This window comes from Dermacentor silvarum, chromosome 6 (assembly GCF_013339745.2).
Source record: "Dermacentor silvarum isolate Dsil-2018 chromosome 6, BIME_Dsil_1.4, whole genome shotgun sequence".
NCBI classification, from domain to species: domain Eukaryota; kingdom Metazoa; phylum Arthropoda; class Arachnida; order Ixodida; family Ixodidae; genus Dermacentor; species Dermacentor silvarum.
The window spans coordinates 183,928,382-183,950,819 of record NC_051159.1 but is presented as its reverse complement, the minus strand read 5'-3'; the positions used below and the strand labels follow the sequence as shown (position 1 = coordinate 183,950,819).

At 44.5% G+C, this 22,438-nt stretch overlaps 2 protein-coding genes across 8 annotated transcripts in view; one reads left to right on the top strand and one right to left on the bottom strand.

The window, feature by feature from the left end:
* LOC119456525 (ATP-dependent zinc metalloprotease YME1L-like) overlaps positions 1-22,438 on the top strand; it is a 98,806-nt gene that overhangs the window by 67,232 nt on the left and 9,136 nt on the right. For 3 of the 6 annotated variants that reach the window (XM_049669939.1, XM_049669938.1, XM_049669937.1), the window contains 4 exons: positions 5,272-5,345; positions 12,451-12,558; positions 15,335-15,483; positions 21,022-21,136. In XM_049669939.1, coding sequence (XP_049525896.1) covers positions 5,272-5,345; positions 12,451-12,558; positions 15,335-15,483; positions 21,022-21,121 — 431 coding nt within the window. In that variant the 3' untranslated portion in view covers positions 21,122-21,136. Of the gene's footprint in view, positions 1-5,271; positions 5,346-12,450; positions 12,559-15,334; positions 15,484-21,021; positions 21,137-22,438 lie in introns of those variants that run through there. The other 3 variants (XR_007467609.1, XM_037718350.2, XM_037718353.2) reach the window with 1 other exon arrangement.
* The window catches only part of LOC119456526 (all trans-polyprenyl-diphosphate synthase PDSS1), a 58,219-nt gene continuing 57,025 nt past the window's right edge, over positions 21,245-22,438 (bottom strand). For both annotated transcript variants that reach the window (XM_037718355.2, XM_049669940.1), the window contains one exon: positions 21,245-22,364. In XM_037718355.2, the coding sequence (XP_037574283.1) occupies positions 22,224-22,364 (141 nt within the window). In that variant the 3' untranslated portion in view covers positions 21,245-22,223. The remainder of the gene's footprint in view (positions 22,365-22,438) is intronic.

Sequence of the window (22,438 nt, the reverse complement as noted above, 5' to 3'; positions counted from 1 at the left end):
TCGATAACTGCCGCGAAAGCGGGCGTGGTGGTGCTTGACTCCAAAAATTTGGACTTGCTGGATATTCCGGACTTCAAAAATGCACCATCAGGGTTCCCATTGAGTTCATGCATTTTCGCACCCAATTTTTCGGACGAATTGAGACCCCAAAGTTCGATTTTGCGGACTAAATCGCTCTTTCCTAGCCGCGCTACCCAATCTTGGAGGCCGCCATGTTGGATTTTGCACTGGCTTGAATTCCAGTGACTCGCTGTATAGCCTCCAAGATTAGAACGCGCGCTATCAATAGAGAGCTCGCGCAATCCTCCAGTCTCGGAGGCCATGCCATCGTTGTAACTATTTATTGTGGGATTTTTTTTTTTTTTTTTTTTTTTGCGACAGCAATTATATGGACACTTCAAGCGGATTTTCGCCGTCGGCGTCGCCGCCCTGAGAATCCATACAAAGTCCAAGGGCGATAATATCATCGCCGCGCGCCCGCCGTATGTGCGAGTGACAGCGCGCGGGGGACGCGCGCTTTCATGGAGAGCGAACGCACGGCGGAGGCGACTTCCTCCCTCGGGCGACTTCTACTCTTCTAACAACTGCGTACTTAGCGCCGGAGCGGTTTCTCGCGCGCAGCGTATCTTGAAAGCGATCTCCAGACGGCTCTGACCTTTCGTATGGGCTGTGCTCTCGCCGCTCGCAGCGATAGACCGCACGAACCTTCGCTCGCTGTGGGCTGCGGCGGCCGCGCTCGCTCGTGCGCGCTGACACCACGCGTGTTAATTCAGTGTTTTTTTTTTTTCCTCAAGTTTCGGTTGCTATTTTGAACGTGGCGTGTACACCGAGCAGGTGTCTCGGAGACCCATGTCTCAGTGATCGGCGCTAACTCCTGTGCCTTCGTGAGAGCTAAGCGGTGCGAAGCTCGTTTCTTGGATCTCCATGGCGAACTCCGTTGGCGGAGATCGCCAACGCGGTGGCGTTCGTGTCGACTGTACACGGAGACGACGTCATTGCTGCGCAAATCTAAGCAAGTCGATCCTCTCCAAGCGTAGTATGAGGCAGGGCACTATTAAAGATTTTTTTTTAAGTAGTTAGCGAATGTTTGCAAGTTTATATTCCTTACTTCGTTTAGCTGTCTATGCAATTGCTAAAGCAATGGATGGTTTTCCTTTCGGGCAAAACTGCGACATTTTTAGAGGTGCCCGCGGAAAAAAAATTGCTCAAAATTTTACCCCACATAATGAACTTAGCGCATATGTTTCAGGGAAAAAAGTGCGTTCATTATGCGAGTAAATATGGTACAGCGAAATCCCAATAATTTTAAATCTCTTATTAATTCATACCAACGAATAATTCATTGATACCAACGAACTTCTCTGTTGTTCCCGGCTGAAGTCCTATGTATTTGAATAGAGAAAAACTCCTGCGAATTCAAACAACCACGCAACGGCTAGTACACTCATACGTAGTTATAATGAAATGGGATATAACGAAATAATAAATATAACGAAGTAAATGAAATTCCCCTTGAAATCCCCATAGAGATCCATGTATTTAAAACCTTGTTTTAACGAAGTGAATTTGTTCTGCCAGTGGATATAACGAACTAAGTTCACCTCTGAACCCTAAAAAATACCCGACGGTTGTGCGCTGAGTACATTGCTTTCCGCAAGGTTCGGCACTCGTTCTCCACGGCAGTTTAAAACTCCCACATCCCCGTGTCGAATACGTCATCAAGCAACGCTGGTCTTTCTCACTGCCGTGACACGTAGCTGCGCACCTGCGCGCAAGCAGCCGAAGCTCACTATTGCACTTTTCCACTGATCTCTCTTTCTCCTGCACATGCCTGGCTGCGCGAGCCGCGGAAGATTAGTGTAAACTAATCACGCCATACAGGCACGCCGCGCAGGCAGGTGCAGCTGGCCCTGGCCTCCGAGATTTCCCTGGCGCAATCTCGGGGGGTCACGCTCAAGACTGCACGAGTCGCGCCATGCTGCGCGTAGCCATGCAGCGATGCGAAAGATGTGCATTAACTTCTTTCTCTATGCTGCGCTACGCAAGCAGCTTCACCTGGGCCTGACCTGCCCGGTGCAGTCTCGGGGTAGAGTGTACTAGAATGGGGGAGTGGGTCCAGCGGACGCCTTAGCAAGCGGCGAGGGTGAAGCAAAAAACACGGAAAATGCGGCGGCGCTGCCGTCGCCTTCTTCTGAATCTTCAGCCAATAAATGTTGGCTCCGGCTGTTTCGGCAGCGCTCATTGGCTGAGGCGAGCTCGCGGGTTGAGTAGCTGTCGTCTGCTCGACGAACCGTGGTTGTTGCGTCGTTTGCGTGCTTTTCGCCGCTCTTTTTCCATTTTATTTACTATAGATCGGTGGGGAATAATCTCAGTGTTACCGCCACCGAGTATCCGCCTATGAAAGCTCCATGCAGCTGCGGTAGGGTCTCCGACGTGACAAGCGTCCGGCCGGCGAGTGGGGCCGCTCATTCGGAAGAAAGTGACGGTGGTGCCAGCTGGATTTTCCATAAAAAATGCCTCAGCGCAGAGCCCTCGTTGGACCCACCCCCCCAATCTAGTACACTCTACTCGGGGTTAATGCTTCTCCCTCTCCCTGTGGTGCGCCGCATGGGCTGGCAGCTGATCTTGACCTCCGAGATCGCATTGGCATCGGTGCAATCTTGGTGGCCACGAGCCAGTCGAGCCAAGCCGGAGGGTGAAATTCACTTGCTTCGTTAATCACACAGTGGAGCGCGGTGTTGTGTGCCATGTGCTGCTCGACCGCGACAGGCCAAGTGGAAAGTGGACATGAAAGACCATCACAATAGAGCAGAAGGCAGCTCTAAAGGCTGTTGCGCCAGGTGCTAAGTTGCGTGATGCACCGAAGATTCGTTTGTTGTTTTATTAAAATTTCATCACATGTGTGGCCATGTAGCGGTTCTGCAAGCCGCAATGCCATCTTCTTAATTCCATGTTTACAATTGTGCACCCCAATGGCCATATACTGTAGTAAATGGCAATAATGTATATAACGAAGTAACGGATACAGAGAAGTAATTTTGGCTCCCCCTTCAACTTTGTTATAACGAGGTTCAAGTGTATTTCGAAAAAACTTTGACTCCCATAAACTGCTTTTCAGACAAACCCAAGCCAAAGGCCAAGGTTTGATGTGTTGTTAGCTTCCGTATTGTCGCATGCCATAAAAATGACAAAGGAAGACGCGAGGGAAGCTGAGACTGAACCGGGGAAAGCAGAGCGGCGCGCGCCATCCTTTCCCATCTGCGCACACGCTCGCCTATATAGGCCCCCGTCCCCCTCCTAGCATCCGCTTGAATACGCTACAACACGCGCTCTACTGTTGTCGTCTGAGAGTTGAGAGTAGCACGAAACTACAAAGGAAGGACTTAGGGGCTGCTCAGAAAGAAAAATTTGCAGTTGAAAAATAAATCCTACTTTGAGGATTCAACCTGGGAACAACGCCTTTCCGGGGCGTTGAGTAGTGATGTTAGTTTTGTGCTACTGTTGAGTGGATGATAATTTTTCCCTTTCACAAAACTTTCTCCACCTTGCGGATCTCTACAGAACTGAGCTGCCATATTCTGTGTGTCCCTGCACTTTGTCAGTTTATTTAGCCGTACTTTACAACCTGTGCGACCTGGGCAGGTGACATAGTAGGGTGACTGCTCCAGAAAGGTGAAGTCACTGCACCTTTCCTGGAGCAGGATAAATTTTTTTACAAAGCTTTTTTTCTGATTGTACATTCGACTGGTTGCTTTCGAGCAGTCTAGAAGCTGTCGTGTTGGGGTTTACATTCAGCTAGTTGAACTTGAACTCTTGGAACACATTCATCTGGTTCAATCAGAGCGCCCGAAGACAGAGCCTTTGAGCTGGGAGCGCGACGACAGAAACACGGTCACCTCGCTACTCCAATTGCTTTGCTAGCGGGTGGACGTTCGACTATGATAGGCCTTCTCTGGTTCCAATCTCGAGAGGGCTCTGCAGCGCTGCAAACCAAGTTGAAGTGTGCTATGAACCAGTCGAATGTATCATGAGAAACATGTATCAGTTTCTTTTGTAGCTTTGTGCTCCTGTCTGGTGGTTGAATTTTGTTTTGGAAAATTCCCTCCAACTTATTTTGCATTCTTCAATTTCATACCTTTGCTTCTGAAATTACCTTTGGTGCAGTTTCCACTCATGCTCATTGCCTGTTATAGTGGAGGAATTGTGCAGTTTTGCATGACAGATGTTCTAGGCAATGCTGGAGCTTGTTGCCTATATGTATGACCTGCTATTTTTAAAGGCTGTTGAACTTGTGAATGCATGAACAAAGCACTGTAGAATGCGTGTGTTGAAGGCGAAAGTATGAGTTTGTGCTTCAGTTACACTATATTTAATAAGTTTCCTGTTTGATTATTCGTTGGCACTCGCTTCGTTCAAACTTCATATTTTTTCTGCCAAAGCAACATTGAAAATGCAACTTCATGGCTGTCGGCATGCGTGTGGCTGATGTGCAGCCGTAAGGGCATGATCTTTGCATAATGCAGGCATTCTGCAGTAGCTTCAGTTCCTAGGTAACTAGAATGCTTCTCTATCATATGCAGAATCCACTCGTGCCTGGGCGATAGTGAAATATATCATGCCCTCGAAGAAAAAATGGTGGCTGGTGCACTCATTATTTGGGAGTGGCAGGTGATCGGAACTGGATAGGAAATGCGGGAAGATGTGGGAAAGTGCCGGGAACAAAAATGAATATACGGAGAATCCAATTTACGTACCAAAGTGGTATTGAATCGTAACTGCCGATGCCAGCCTCAGTGTCAATAAATTCTTGCGCGTTTTGCCGGGAAAATTTGCTATAACGAACAACGACTGCTTGTTGTGGAGTTCGTTTGACTGTACCATCTTCAAACATGAAAGTTACCATATTGACCAGTGGAGGGAGCTACGATACGAGTCAAACTTGGAGGGAACACATAGTTAATGCATATAAATAGGACTTTCTTTGATAGATGACTAGTCGACACAAATACTGCTCACTTTTCGTCCAGTAAAACAGGTATAGATGGTGAAATCCTCCGAAACATTGATTCGGTGTTTACAAACTCGTACATTTATTGGCTGAGATGAAGCGTTGTCACTCGCCGAGTATTGCGAGTGCTGCATGTACTGCACCAGTATGAAAGTTTGCAGTGATGAGGGAGAAGAGTTGTTGAGAGGTGTTGCAAGAAGTCTTTTATAGCAAGGCACTGCAACATGGTGCAAATAAACAATTGCTTTGCACATTTATACCAGGTGCTTCAAGTGACCTGAAGCAGGCAACTGCTCTTGCCACCAACATGGTCAAGGAGTGGGGCATGTCTGAAAAGGTATGCTGCCTCATAGTGAACCTCATTTATGTAACTAAGTTGATGAAATTGATGGTATGTATGTGTTATTTATTACAGCCGACTTCAGTTAATTTGACTTTAATGTTGCTGATAAAGCTGATCTAAATATCCGGCAGGTTGATTTAAAAGAAGAGGCAGAAAGAAAAAAAACTTCGGGCATACCGCTGCTTTATTTCACTGTATTTACCTGAATCTGACACACCTATGGATCAAGTCCGCCCACGGCTATTACGGGTTCAAAGTAGAAAGCACTGTGCACCCAATTCTAACATGCGCTGCATTTTTTAACTAGTAAAGTGCCTCTGATTCGGGCGATCAGAAAAGATAGAACCTTCATTAAATGGATATGTGTTTGCCACTCTCGGATGGCTCTGTTATTGCCGTATATAAACTACAACATGTCACCATCCTTGCAGTCCATTGCATATTATATTCCACATTTCTTAAGACTCTGGAACTATCACAATATGATGATGGCTGATGCCTAGACTAACCACTTTGCCAGTTTGTAATGCAGCGCACGAGTTTGATACCTGGAAAACACATGATGCAGCTATGTTAACACTAGCCAAGCAATAGCCTCTTTTGAATGAGATTTTGTAATGAAAGCGGCGCAGTGTCTCCAACCGGCGCAGTGTCTCCAACCTATGCGTAAACTTGTTCTGTCACCATCTGGTGACAGCGGCCATGATTTTGATTGGGTCAGTAGGTTGTTGCCATTGTAGTAAATGCAATTTCATATCTGATTATACTGTATGGGCAATTTTCAGACACTTTTTTTCAAGGAAAAATAATTGCATTAAAATCAAGTAAATATGGTAATCATACATTGTGATTTGCCTATTTCACTTGAAACTGCCTTGGTAGAGATTCAACGTGCAACAGTTGCCTTGATGGGGTGGCTGGCATTGTGTTTCAAAAAAATGCTCCGCTGGTTCTCATTCTTTAGATTGCCGTACAAATGCATACATGTGCCAGGCCAAGCTTTAAGAATCAATTTTTCAAAAGGATGTTTGGTATTAGAGGTGTGTGAATGGTAATTTTTTCGAGATTGAATCTAATATGAATCAAATAGGCACCAGAAGTGAATTGAATTGAGAGAGAAAGAGAAAGACGTTTATTAAATAATAGAAAATTGTACATGTATGAAAAGGCAACCCCAGTGGTTTTTCCGGTGAGGTGTTTTGGTTCTTATAAGGTAGATGAGCAAGCTGTCATATATAGCCTTGCAGTGTTGAGGGGTCCCTCTTGGAAGGATCCAGTCATTGAGTGCAACAGGGGAATTGAATTTAATATTGAATACTTTTGTAATAGTTTGAGTAATTAATTAATGTTCTCACCATAGATCTTCACGTCATAGTATATATTCACAATTTAGCAAGTTTGTCATTATGCTGCATATTATGAAGTATTAAAGCACAACTGGAGCATTATGAACAAACAGGCAGTTTATGCTTGCATAGTCGGGAGTTAAATGGGAATGAGAACGGTTTAGCCTAAAATGTCTGCCGAGTGACATATAGCATGCCCCATATGTAACTGATCATGACCTGTCGCATATTTGGTGATTTGAAGCATTAGAAAACTATTCAAGAAATACAGTCAAACTTTCTCACAAGGAAATAGGATGTAATGAAATAATGGATATAATGAAGTAAGTGAAATTCCCTCTGAAATCCTCGTAGAAATTCATATTGCAGTACACGCAGTAACGAATATAACAAAGTAATTCTGGATCCCCCTTCGTTATGATGAGGATTTATGCTATTTGTATTAATGAATAGTAGCTATTCGATTTGAATAGGACATTATTTGATTATATATTCGAAAGGTTCGAATATTCGCATGCCCCTATTGGGTATTGCCTGTTCTCAATCACAAAGTTGTGCAGAAGAGCCGGAAATTCTTTTTACCATCTGGACCTAACATTAAACGCAGGAGAAAGAAACCCCTGTTTACATTTTTAGACATGTTAAATGCTTTTGTTGCCCCATTTGTGGCAACAAAAGCATTTAGGTAGCCACTTTCTGGTATAGTCAACTCCCGTTAATTCAACCCTGATGGGACTGAAGAAAGTGATCGAACTGTCTGTTGGGTCGAATTAAACAAGACTCTCAAGAAACGCCAAAACACACCGCTGATTCATCATTCGGCAGTATTTTCCAGATTTTAACGCACCCTTGAATCAAATGCGTGTCCACTTTTTATGTGTCCAATGTATACAGAAAACTGATGTAGAAATGACGTTAAAGCTCTTAAGGGGGGACGCGGCTTTCGCATCGCGAAAAATGGCTAAAAAATCGATTTTTTGAAAATCACATTTTCAGTTTCTGTAACTCTTATTCTGATTCCGAAATATCATCACTGAAAACCAAGTAGAAGTGCTCTAAAAAATTGTTGTATCAGCCAAGGTTGTTGTATCAGCCAAAAATTGCGCGGAAATCGCGAAAAAACTGCGTTTTTCAAGCCACGATATCTTCGGAACGGCGCAGCCGAGCGCCGCCATCTTGGTCTCGTTGGAAAGCGCATTTCTCCGTCTTCAAATCTGCCGCTTCAGCTATCTCCTTCATACAGAAACAAGCACACAAAAAGCAAATGATTGAAGGTCGTGCCGGAGCCACCGATTGGCCGCGCCCGCCACGTGACTCCAGCGCGGTTCGCCATTGGTCCGGTGCTCGCTCCGTGATGGCGTCGTCTGCTGCGCTTGTTGCGGTGTCCTCGCGAGCTCCGGACAGTTTCCGTAATTTCGACGAGTGTTAAAGCGGGCGCTACGTGGACATAGCAGTAGTGTGGCTGATCCCGCTTTTTGTGGACGTCTCAGACCCGCGGCTAAGCATTCCGAGCATCGGTGACGCGGACTTCGCGACCGAGCTTCGGGCACGGAATGCTCGGACACGCGGCTAAGCCTCTCGCGCGTAGGCGTCTCCGACTCGGCGATGAAGCACATCGCGCGCGGACTTCTCGGATCCTTGCCTAAGCATTTCGTGCGTTGGCGCCTCCGACTGCGCGACTAAGCAAATCGAGCGTCGACTCCTCGAGCCCGCGGCTACGCATTTCGCGCGGCGGCACATCGCTCAACAAGTGTCGACTCCTCGGACCCGCGGCTACGCATTTCGCGCGTCGGCACCGCGAGCGTCGACTCCTCGAGGCCGCGGCTAGGCATTTCGCGTGTCGGCACCTCGGACTGTGCGACTAATACCCCTGTCAAGCGGACAAGTTAAGTGCACTTACGGAGAGTGTCACTCGGCTTAAGTGCACTTTGTCAAATCTAAACGTCGCAAGTGGAGTGTCACTCGCTGCAGAGTGTACTCCGGTCAAAGTGCGTTCACGGAACGCACTTTGCTGGCCGAGTGCGTAGCCTCGTCGCCAGCGTTTTCAATGGTATAAAATGTAATGCATAAAAAAAGGACATAGAAGTTCATTTTAGTGGTTGAACACCTCTTGCACACAAATAATAGCCTAAAACGCGTTCATATTCTGTTCGAGCAGGATCAAATGCCGCCTCGTCGCACGCCGCTATGTCGCTCTGGATTGGCTAGGCATTTTTCTTGGCCGGCATTGACTTGCCACACTCTTAAATAAAAAATATTTTCGTTTTTTGTTGAAAAAACATAGATTAAGTTTGTTTTAATTAATCATACAACGTAAGACAATCACTTTTTAGAAGTACTTTTCTTTTTAATCTACGTTTTCACAAAACGCGCTCGTAGTCTGTCGCCATTTTTTTTCCTGCGAGTGCACTCTGTTTTCCCGTTTAGAACCGCGTAGCCTAAAGTGTCACTCAAGGTCCCGAAGTGCACTCCCCGTAAGTGCACTTAACTTGCCCGCTTGACAGGGGTATAAGCTAATCGAGGATCGACTCCTCGAGCCCGCGGCTTGGCATTTCGCGCGTCGGCACATCGCTCATCGAGTGTCGACTCGGACCCGCGACTAGGCACGTCACGCGTCGGCACCTCGAGCGTCGACTCCTCGAGCCCGCGGCTAGGCATTTCGTGTGTCGGCATATCGCTCATGGAGTGTCGACACCTCGAGCGTCTATTCCTCGGACCCGCGGCTAGGCATTTCGCGCGTCGGCACCTCGGACTGCGCGATTGAGCTTACCGAGCGTTTGGACCCGCGACCAGGCATTTCGCGCATTGGCACCTCGGACTGCGCGACTAAGCTCGTCGAGCGTCTATTCCGCGGACCCGCGACCAGGCATTTCGCACATCGGCACCTCGGATCGACCCGCAACTTAGCACATTGCGCGCCGACTCTGTTATCGTAATGCCACGATATCTAGTAATAATACCTATCATACCTATACCCCTTCATAAAGAGAACCTCATCATGAGCTCTGTTCACTAGGCCACTTGGGCTGGTACAGACACCTGGCTGTAGAAGTGAGGCATGATACAAAAGTACAGGCTGGAAAGCACCTAGCAGCTGCATTGCTGCCTATCAATCAGTGGCTCTCCTAACCTCCATAGCCATTGTCAATGGAAGATGATTCAGAAGGCTGCTGAGAGCCTTCATTCAGTAACATGGTCGATTCTAAAAAAAGAAAACAATGCCTCACTGACTGCACTATAGGATCAATGAGGCTACAGGATCAATGAGGCTGTCTGCAGATACAACGCTAGAACTACTGTATATTTATGCCCACATAGTTCTGCACCTCACTTGGTTTGAAACCCAGGCACCATGCTCTTTGTAGAGCAGCAGTAAAGAATGCCATACAAACATGAAAAAGGCAGAACAAAGGCTCAGCAGACCAGAGGCCACATGTCCAAGAAGCCCCACGTCACAAAACACATCAAAGATTACAACTTTGGTGCGTTTTAGAGAACTGAAGAGAAGGTGCAACTTTGAGAGCCGTTTTCTCAAAACTGTTTTTTCGCCTTTCTGCTCAGTTTCTGGAGCCGATTTCTTCGTTACCGTTTAGCCTATTTTGATACTGTTTCTTTTTTTTTGTCACGTTCCTTGGACTACAGTGCAGGTCGAGACAGTCTCGCATTTTTATCTTGACATTTTATAAATTTATGGCGTGGCTATTCGTTCACCCCGAAAGTGTGCTTGGTGCGAAGGTAACTTGAAAAATGACTATCTAAAAAATTTGTGTTGTGAAAAAAAAGAAAAGTAAGACTGTCACGGACCTTCAGCACGCATTGAGCTATGCAGTCAATACTCAACGAGCCTTCCATAATGTTTTTTAAGCTCCCCAGGCCCTCCAGAAAGTTCAAGAGAGAAAAATTCTGCTCAATAAAATGTTCTCAAGGTATCACTCTGAAACTTTTATGGAAGTATCAGGGAGACATTCTAAACATTTGTGCCAATTTTCATCAAAATCCATGAAGAAATCAGGAAGTTGATTTTCAAAGCCACGTCCCCCCTTAAACAAAGTAGAAATCTAACACGCACCCGAATTTTTAGCAAGAGAAATGGGCGAGGATCTAATATGTGTTCAATAGCGACCGGTCTACCAAAGTCAGCTTTGCCGCAAAACATCCATATTTTGCAGTAAAGCGTATGTTAAAGCATACGAACGCCGTGAAGACAGTTTTGGCTTTGTATCTGATTGCACCCTGTAGGCAATTTTCGGCCCAGTTTTCTTGCTAAAGGTGAAGGCACCCTTTAGAATTGGGTAAATACCATAATCAGAAATTGTGAGCTACAGTTATTGCTTGAAAATCTTCCTAGGGCAGGCCAAAAATATGTGTTTTCGACGGGAGATGATGTGTGTTCCATGTAGTATCCCCTAAGCTCTGCCAAGACAAATGCTGCCTGCCACTAAAGGGGTCACCATAGGAGTCAGGTGCATGTGTGATGACTGCTCAAGTTGGAATTATCCAGCGAAGGCCAATTTTAGGATTGAAATAATTAACGTTTGGTCCTATAGAAATGCATAAGCACTCGCCGGGACCTTTGGTCAGGATCTAATTAGCCTAAATAGCTAATTAGCCAGAGTCGAACTAGTTCAACGGAAGCCAGCTGTATTAGGCCACAATTTCTTTTACCAAATTTCATTGCTGTGCGCCTTGGATTAAAAGCTATGTGCACAAGAGCATTACATTTACGAAATAAAATTCATAATCCATACAAGCATAACTCCAGTGCCACAGTTAACTGGGATGGCTGTCCAAACTATGGTTTTTGCTGTGATTTGTCACTATCATTATCCCCTTGCTATGATAACGTCATTCATACCTTGAAGCAGGGCGGGGTAAGAAGCTACTGCCCTTGACTGGCAACAGGGGTTCTACTTTGGTACGCCTTTGTAATTTTGTTTGCGAAGTGGTTTTGAACAACATACACGTAACATTACAGTTGGTGTGCCATTATAACATTCAACATTCTTTTGTTGTGACAGCGATATCAGGTGAAAAGAACTATGCTAGCACTAGAATTTTTATTGCTGTTCTGGTATGTGACAAAGAGTTGAGCAACCTCTATGCAGATGTCCACAGCAATTACAAAGGCAGTGCAACTGTGTGTGGCTGTGCGAGTTTCATGGTATGATCTGGGGATGAACATGTAGCAGCTGAAAGAACCCACAGCAGCTACCACTGTCTCAGGAGACCCAAGCTGCATTGTGTTAGCCACTGTTGGGGTACAGAAGATGAAGATATTTTTAGAATTGGGGCAAGTGCAATGGCGTTTCGTTTTTTGTTTTTGTTTGGTGTTCCTCCGTGGTCAAAAAAAGAAGGGCTCTGCCCAAACAAAAACATGGAAATCTGCTTATAAAGACTGAAAACAAGAGAAGTACATTGATGAAAGGAAAAACAAGTCAATAGTTATCACTTGTTCTTTTGAACCTTACTTGTAGAATGTGCAGATGCGTCCCTTGGCATCCCTTGCATACTACAGCTACAGTTGAACCTCGATATGAATACTTGTTTTTAAATATGTTAGCAATCACAATGCCCATCAGCCCAGCTTCACTGCATCTCCCTTCTAAAGACAATGGCAAAATCATGTCAGCTCTGTGGCAAGACCTGGCATTTAGAGAAAAAATAGCTGTGTCTCATACTGAAGATTGCTGTCTTTCTGCTCAAATTTCAAATCCAAGTGTCATTGGTCCCGACTTTTCTTTTACCTGTTCCAGGTTGGTGTGAGAACATTTGATGAAGATCACAGCTCCCTGATAGTTGTTAATGAGCTAGCACCAAACACAGCTGAAGTTATCGACTCGGAGATAAAGCGGCTCCTGCACGTAAGTCTTTAATGTCCTATTGCACTTTGCCTGGAGTGATAACTGTAGAAGTAATAAAATCTGAACACATAAACCTGAGCAGTTTCTCAGGCTAAAGTAAAACATATTGTTGCACAATATTAACCGTGGAATAGTGTAGTGGAATGTGCAGCACTTTAAGGAGAAAAATTAGTCGACCTATGTTAGTAAGTTACCGTTCCACAATACTCAAGCTTTTATCGGTAAAATGGACTACATTGTGTTCCAAGCGAGCCAAAAGATCGAAGTTTGGAATTTTCAAGAACTTTTACAGAACCACAATGGTCGAAATGCAAAAGTACTTTGCAATCAGTGACGTCCCACGGACTTACTGGCCCAGAGGTTTCGGCATGAAATTCAATAAGGATGCTTTGACCGTCATTTTGTCTTCTAATAATCAACCTGTTTCAGCTAAAAATCAGCTAAAACTTGAGTAGTTCAAGAATATCTTATCAAACTAAACTGATACAGTGTTTCTCTTTAGTGCCCCTGTAATGACTAGCAGAACATATTTGAAAGACAAAAACCACAGGAAAAGAGAAACCTGAAGGCACAAGGATAGATAGAACACTAGTCTTGACCTGATATTTACTTCGGAAAAACATTACAATTTAGGGGTGGGCGAATATTCAAAGTTTCAAATGTGAATGGAATAGTGCACACTAACTATTCATACACGAAAAGGAACTAGTATTAGGTATTTTCGAATACTTGAAACTAGCCATATATTTCGCAACACCTGACTTGCCACTGTTCTCAGTCTGCTAAACAAAGTATCTCAATTTATTGGAAGAGAGACAACAAATGTTTTCAAATCAGTGCAGAAACAAAATGTATAATGCAGCCATTCATTCTTGGAAATCTTGTTTGCAGCCAAGCTCTATAGGTGTTGATAAGCTATTCGTTTAGTTCTTTTAATGACGATTAGTGATCTTGTTTGAAACTGGTCCTTTGTCCCTGTCAGTTAGCAGTAGTTGTCTCTTTTGCACTACCTAGTTAGTTGGTACAGGTGTGGTACATAATTATACCGAAATATTCCCGATGTGTGTGTGTGTATATATATATACACACACACATATACAGTGTAGACCGCTTATAACATAAGTCGCCGGAGTCGCGAATATCCGCACTATAACCAAAGCAACAATTTTCAAGGACCGCACATATGCAAAACATGTGCACCGAGCCGCCACGCGTATGCGACAGTCGAGAAATGCGGCTAGAACGTTTGCATTCAATTTACAGTCGAATCTCGTTAATTCAAAATAATTCACGCGGCGGCGCCTCCGACCGGCATTGCTCCGGCACCGCCATATAGAGTAAAAGCTTAGGAGAGACCCCTCAATGTCGCGTGCGAACAAAAAAAAAAAAAAGAAAGAAAAAAAAATGCGGCGGAAATTTCACCCTCTCTCCAATGGCAAGGTCGCCGATTCTGTGTTGTGCCGGAAGATGCGTGTACGTGCCGACGTGTCAGCCACGCTACCGTAGCCACGCGTAGAAAATGGCAGTGAACCCTTCTTTATGCTTCATCTACTTTCTAGTCACGTGTTGACCTTGCATGCTGCAGCGCTGTCCCAGGCCGGCCAACGAAACGACCCACGCCGGCTAACGCCCGCTTCCCGATAACGGCAGAAAACGAAACTTCGGGGAGCTGGCGCCGGGCCGGCTGGAGCGGCGGCACCTGCACGGCGGCAGGCGCGCACGGTGACAGTCGCAAGTGAGGGAGTTACGAGGGAGGGCGAGGGGAGCCACCAAAGCGGCGGAGTTGCCGAAGCGAAATAAATCCCCTTCCCTGCCGCCCTCCTCCCTTACATTCCACGGTCTCCGCGTGCGCCCTGAAGGGCGCTGTGCCGTGCCGACGCCGCCCGCTCCCTGAAGTTTCGTTTACTGCCGTTATCGTGAAGGAAGCGTTGGCCGGCGTTGCAGTTTCTTGGCAGTTTCGTGGCGCTCACTCGCTATACGCGCCGTGATATTTCACGACTCACACTCAAGTTTTTGGTTTCAGCCTCACTGGCTGTTCGTTTGCACCATGTGCCCTTCTCCTCCACTTCGTCTCTCTTTCTTTCTCGAGCACTCCTTGGGGCGCCAGTTTCAGGGGAGCGTTCGCCGTCTGCTGACTTCCGTACTCCCAGGCAGCCGCACTGTAACCGGTATTTCGTTTCCCGCAAATGCACTATAAGCGATTCGTGTATACATGGAGTGCTATGGGAAAATTAACGGGAGTCTTAAAAGACCGCACTATATCCGGTCCTGCACTATAAGCGGTTACGTTATAAGTGGTCTATACTGTATATGGGTCCACATCTCACTATTCAGTATTTGATACTTACAATTCATATTCGAAAATTTTTATATTCGCCCACAGCTCATTACAACCCATGTGACGACAGACAAGCGCACAATCAATACGCCCATGACAAGTCATTCCGTATGCGTATTGCGCAACCACTGACAAAGATTAATAAAAAATTTTTATTTCACAGTGCGATTGATGCTGTGCTCACAATCACAATGCTATCACCATCTCTTTTAATGCAAAAGGCTTCATGTCTCATTTTAATTGCATACCAAGAACACTTGTGCCTTCAGACAAAGATGTGCAGAGGCATCTTTTACAATGATCTGCCAGATGTCCCGATCCTGCTAACGCCCCAAACTGTGCATGGCGTTCCCTCAGCCTGTCATTTATTGTACACCTATTATAGCTTACCTTTTGCGCCAAGTTTGTATATGGTGCGCTCTTACTGCTCTATGGCAGGAGTCGTACGAGAGGGCCAAGGCAATCCTGAAGACTCACCAGAAAGAGCACAAGCTACTGGCAGAGGCACTGCTCAAATATGAAACTCTTGATGCAGATGACGTCAAGCAGCTGCTGAGTGGGAAGGACCTGTCTCAGATTCGCAAAAGGTAAACTGTGCCTGCATTATCTGGTGAATCGATGTTGTAGTGGCGACTGATCAACCCTGCCTTGCCAACCTCCTCTGTGGCTGGCAAGGCGATGTGTGGCTTCGGCCAAAAAGGAGTTTACTCCACACGAAGGCCTGCCGCTAACCCTCCTGCGTGTGACAGCAGTTCTTGAATCATGTAGGGATTAGCCAGCACATATCCCTCTGTACTTTCTAAGAGACAGGTGATTGGCCAACGAAGAGTGGCGACTTATGCTGCACTTGACAGAATAGTGACCAGACAGGCAGTGTGGTGTCGGATAGTCGGAGTCCCATCAGAACAGGCAGTCCCAAATTTTTTAGATTTCACTTTGTCAGAGTGTTGATTTGCCTTGGAAAGGTATCAGTACCATCACTTACGCAAATGCAAAGGAGAGCACAAGTGCATGTCTCCTGCTCGGTCGGCTGCGTAGTGCGTCTTAATGGGAGAAGGGCAAGCACATGTTATGTTGAATGCTCGTTAAGCTGAAAAAGTGTCAAGTTCCACAGGAGCTGGCATAAACTGTTCTACTGAAGAGATGCCAATAGCAGTAGGCAGCAAGTAGTAAAGGCAGCACGGGGTGCACATTTGTAACTTTGGCCTCGGATTTTAGCACAGTGCACATCGCTGCATGTATTGTCAATTTGTGGGGTGTTCCATCATCCATTGTTTGTTACATTCAGAGCCAAATGAATTAAAGTGGCATTCGGTGTTGTCATGCACCAAAGTGGCTTGAATATTTTTGTAAGCGTAAAGTGCACCTCCAAAACTCTGCATCCATGGAATGTGTATGTGTACGCTGTTCTCAGAGGATGCTTTTCTGCCACAACGAATAAAATTTCCGTAGTTTGCCTTTTGTCACTTTAGTGTGGAACACAAGATTTTAATGGAAAAAGCTAGAATAGTCTTTTAAATTGTGTAGTTGGCGAGTGTTTTGAACATTGATAGTGTTGTGCGTTTACTGCTTTGGCAAAACATATTGCTGGCACATGAAAAGTTTTATACCAGAAACTATTAGCTATGCTATGAAGATAGCATGGGACCTGTCGTGTTCCAAGAGCTAATAGCAACAACAAATAACTCTAAGCAAGTGGAACAAGGTTTTTTTTTTTTTTTTTTTTTTTGCGGCTTGCGTGAAGCTTCTTGAAATTATGCATAGCAACGTCAGTCAATGACAATGTTGTGAAGCTGCAAGAAATGCACTCCATTTTTTAAAGCAATGTTTAATGTTTTTTTCATGATTCAGAGATTTCTTGCAAGCTTCCTGCATTTGATGTTGTCGCGATGATGTCGCATATCATATATGATACACCATGCAGTTACGAGTATATACTGCATGGTGTCATATCGTATCATATGATATGCGACGTCGCAACCAAGCAATTTCTTAGAAAAGTGATGCCTGCCTAGGCATATCAGGCCTAAACAAAGGCTCGTCAAATTTTTTTCACGAAATCAAAATTCATGTAGCACGAGGTTAATGGCTTTGTGTAGCCAAAATTTCCAGAGGATAGAAATTAATTTTAACACGACAGCGTTAAGGACCCCGTGTCGCAGAAAATCCGGCGTCGGCGTTAAGCATCGGTGTCTGGCGGAAATAATCATGCCGAACCACATCGTCCTGAACCACCCCGACTGGGCGGGCCCTTCGCTTTAGTGAACAAAAATTGAATTTCTCAAAGAAAAATCGTAAAGTACGACTTGACCACAACCTATACATGTGATAGCGTCGGATTGTAATTTGAATATACGAGAAAAAAGCATGATAAGCAGCCAGGGATCTTTGAATGCTATCGCGTTGCACTCTTAAATTAAAAGGCGAAGGTTAAGCGTCCTCCAGTTCTGATGGTCTTTCGCTGTACTTTGGTTCTAGACAACATTGAGGGGAATATTGAAAACCGAGCCTTACTAAATTTTGTACATGCGTGCGCCTCGGGCAACAGCAAACAATTAATAAAACATACCTGCCAAGTCTCCCGGATTTGGACTATTTCTTCTGGTTGCACGGTTGACAGGAAAATCTCCCGGAAATTGCTGTTGTGTCCCGTTCCCGCGTCCAGCACTTTGTCAGGCTACATTGGCAAAAAATATCCAACCCAATCTAATCCAGTTAGAAGTTTATCGCGCAAAACATTCTTAAGAAAGTAGTAGGGAAACCCTATACATGCGCTATTTCGTTAACCGAAGAGCCGCTCCTTACGCTGACAGGGTTGTTGGGTGCCCTAGTGGTCCTAGTGTCATCAACTCTCCATCGTTCTCCTCGGCGTCAGCCGCTCTGGCATTGCGTAGGCCTACGGCCAGTCATGGCTTTAAAAGCAAGGAGCGCTAGCGCAAGAAGTATCTTCAAGTATTTTTAATGTAGTGCTCAGCCGAAGTGACACTGGGTGTTTTGTTGATAGCAGAGAGCAATGCAGAGTGTGAGCTGCAATTTAACATCGTGAGAAATACGAGGACGCAGTGCCACTCGTCCAAGACGCTGGGAAACGTCAACCTTGCAAAATGTGAAAGAAATGAATTTCTTACAATCAATCATTATTAGAGGCCGGATCTTTAGGCATTACAAAAGCACGTATTAGGTGCCAAAAATAGGCAATCAAAACAGCGTTTTAGGCCTCCCAACGTCGTAAATATATAGGCACAATAAATCTTTACATAAATGGAAATTATTTCAAACGAAGACGTGCACGGCCTGTATCTACAACAATAAAACAAGAAATGTTATTCTGTATGATGGCAGAAAGGCGCCAACAATTGAACATAGCCGTTCAATTGCCCCATAAAACTACTGGACTTATTTAATAACGATCAATTGGCTTAATTCTACAAGCACACTGCTGATATTCATGTTGAACGGCCACTGTACTCTAGCGTCGCATATAGTGAAACAATCATGAAAAAGAATACTTGAAAGTTGGGAATACTGATTAAAAAAACGCTACTTTATGTCTGCCTGAAGCAATTAAATTAAGACACAACAAAAACAGATAAATAATAAATGCAAGAGAGACTATGATTTATTAAGAAATTAACATGTTCTCACTTGACGGCTGTTAGGCATAACTGTCAATTTTCTCATATACAATGACATTATCCGAATTGTACAGGCAAAACGTCCCAACACTGCCGAATACACTTCCACCAATTTGAAGTGTACATATTTGAAGAAATCTGTTTAGAAGGCTCGCGGAACGTAGTCTAAGAATCACTGTGAAGATTGTGGAGACAATAGCAAACTACCACCATCTCCAGATTTTTGGATTCAATATTGTGCCTCTCTTGTAACTGAGAATGATCTTGTACGCTGAGAAGGAATGCTTGACGGCGGTGAACACTTTAAAAAGTAAATTACAAACAAAACAAAAGCCGCTTGCGCATTACAGTTTTCTTCCTTCTTTTGCTCTTCACTCTCGTTTCCCCTGACGGCTCCCCGCGGTTTTGCATTCGCCAACCGCTCGTGCCATGTCAGCGCGGCGGCGTGTGCTGGCCGGTGCCTCCCATTTCACTGCTGCTAGCGGTTGTTTTCCAGGAGTTGGTTGAACTAGAGGACTAGGTTAAACCCCAGAGAGTTCCAAACAGTCAATGCTGCCCGGTAACTTGAATAACGGTCTCTAACTGCACTCGAAAGCGAAACTTGAAGGTAAATAGTGTTCATATAGGCGCCGATATTGAAAATAGGCATTAATAGGCATTTATAGGCACTATAAAAACACTATAAAAGCCCTTCCTAACCTCTAATTCATGCTCATATATCAAAGTGGGGCGATAGGAGCGCAAGGAACAAAAAAGGCATTTGCCTAAAGTCCGGTCTCTAATCATTATCTGAATTTATCAACACCCGCCGTGGTTGCTTAGTGGCTTTGGCATTGCACTGCTAAGCAGGAGTTCACGGGATCAAATCTCGGCCGTAGTGGCTGCATTTAATTGGGGGCGAAATGCAAATACACCCGTGTGCCGGCCATTGGGTGCACGTTAAAGAACCCCAGGTGGTCGAAATTAAGCCAGTGTTCCCCACTACAGCATGCTTCATAATCAGATGGTGGTTGTGGGACGTAAGACCAGAGAATTTAATTAAATTTTAAATAATTTGTGAAGGCAAATTTAACAACAAAATGCTTGCAAAAGTGAGACCTTGATGTTCATATGGTCATGTGTAAATAAACTTGTGAGGAAGTTCGGCTGGAAGTACTTAACATATCGACATGGGGGGGGGGGGGTTGTGTAACCGACTGACCTGGTTTGTATTTGCGATTTGTATTTGAGTTTCCTCGTAACAGAATTATGTTTTCTCGTATATTCAAATTACAATCCAATGCCACCATGTCTGTTGTTTGTGCTTAAGTCGTACTTTACTATTTCTCTGAGGGATTTCCCTGTGAGAAATTCAATATTTTTTTCACTAAAACCTTGCGCCACGCGGATGGCCTGCGCGGTGGGGGTGGGTCGAGATTATTTTCTCCGCCACGGACACGCCGGCACCGTATTTTTTGCGACACGGGGCCCTTGACGCTGTCGTGTTTATAATACATAAAGGTCCTAGGGCCTTCACATTTTGGTATAAGACGGCTTAAATTGCTCCTGTAAAAATGTCTTCCCAGCAATGCATTTTCGTTTAAAGTGAAGCCGACTTTAAGGGGATCAGTGTATATAGTGGCTTTCCCGCATGTGTTGCAGTGAAGCCTACTCATAAAGAAAAATGTGATGCGAACGGAGCCGGATAACGCTATCACATTCCACTCTTAAAGGCGAAGCTTAAGTGTCCTCCAATTATTTTTATGCAGCAACCAACAGATAGTAATGAGTAAGCTGCCTTGAGCAGCCTTGAACACTGGCAATAGTACTGCCCAAATACTACTGCTTCATCAGTATGATTGGTCTAAGTGAAGCAAACTGAGGGGTGATGAGGTACAGTAGATATCAAAAGTCTACAATGCATGGATTATTCAAAAAAGTGGAATTTACTAACAGTGAAGCCAGACAACACTGTTTTGCTCATGAATGGGAAACATTATTATGAGGCTCACTTGAGTGTTCGTGTACCGCATTTGAGGACTTGAGGCACTAAGGCAACATTTTTTGTCATGTTTAAAACAAAACGCTGTTGTAAACAATGAGACCTTTTGTAGGTAACCAAAGCCTCCTTGACTTTGTGATAGCCTCCTTGACCTCCAACTGTAAAGCTTCTGACCAGATTGGGTTGGTTTGACTTTGGCTGATATCAAAACAAACCTTGCCAAGCGTATGCAAGAAATGTAAATCAAGAATATTTAAGCACTTGATAAAGGGGGATTCAAGGACATTCTGCCTTTCCTAGTGCCTCAGGTGTACAAACGAGGTACGGTGCCTGTTGCGATTGGCCTTTGAAATTCTTGATGGGGCCACACCTATCTGTGCCAAATGAGACATGCAGCTCCCCAGAGACATTCCACTGCTCAGCACGTTGTCGCAGGTGCAGCAAATTGTTTGCAGACTGCCAATGGTGGCACCAATATTTTTTTTTTTTTTTTTTTACATTGTGTACAGTTCTGGACCCCTTTCTCGATTAGAAGAGGCGACAGAAATTGGTGTTCAATACTGTGTAAGCTTTTTATATACCAACTACTTAACCCTTGCTACATTCTGAAAGCATCATGTAAAATATATTCTTATAAGTACTCTAGTTTCACCGAAACAAAGTGTGGAAAAATTTGGATTTCATAATTGAAAGATGCAAAAAAAAAAAAAAAAAACATGCCAAAAGAACGAGTCTGGTGACACTTGTTAATGTTTATTTGCTTCGTTTAGATCTGTTAGTGTTCCATTACAAATGAATGCCTTAAAACATCAATGACTTCTGTAACTGTAACAAAGAGGCCAAACAATCCTTTTTTTCTTATTTTCAATTACAGTAATAGGCTTAATATGTTTGTAGTACTTCCCGAGAGGCCAAACAATCCTTTTTTTCTTATTTGCAATTACAGTAATAGGCTTAATATGTTTGTAGTACTTCCCGAAACGTCATATACTCCTATGTACATGTTATTTTTTTAACAGCATTATTAGGGTAGTATGTATACTCTGCAAGCACATCTAACTTGCAGAAGATAAATAACGTACAATATTAAGTATAACTGATTGGTCCTGTTATAATCTCTTTCATATAGTAGTAATTTTCGTCATTGCAAGTATGCTATCTTAGTCTACAGTGAATGTAACTTTCCCACTGAGAGAAATGCTTTTTCTTGTCTATTATTTATATTCAAGGCCAAGCTCATTACTTGTATGTACATTAATCGGAGTGAGGTCTTATGTACAACTAGCACCCGTGTTATCTCTTGCTCTACTCGCCACTTTCCTGGTTACTTCTCTCCAGTGCAGACTGCTGGTATGAGCACTCACGGATGAAATTCAGGCAAACAAAAGGAGCCATTATAAATGTCGAAAAGACAGCACCTTCGTTGTCTGTTGCATGCGCAAAGTTCAATAGCACTATTTTTTTTTTTTTTTCAAGCACGCAATGGCCATCACATTCGTGAAGATCACTTTGTCAAATTCTTGATTGTCAGGCAAAATATATGAAACAGCTCGACTCATATGTTGTCCAAGTGCTCTCTCCACAGGGGCGGTGGTAGTGTTCTAGGGCTGCAGGCATTGGCTTTGTTTTTATGTACACTTTGTCTAAATTTCTGCACCTATTGTGTATAGCCTGGTTTCGTCTTGTGGAATGGACGTGGGCCTGCACGTGGTCACTTCTTGCGGTTGAGCACTTTCTCAGTGATGCTGATTAGTGCTTGCTTTTCTGGTGACTCAACCCATGGTGCCAGGTGCCGCACGGCCTCGCTACAGTGCTTCTGTGCCAGCAGCCGCGTGTGCTCTAGGCCATCACTCTAGAAAAGAACACACACCAAGGAACGATCACTAGATGTGGGCTGCATGCATTGAATGCCTGCTTTCTCAGATT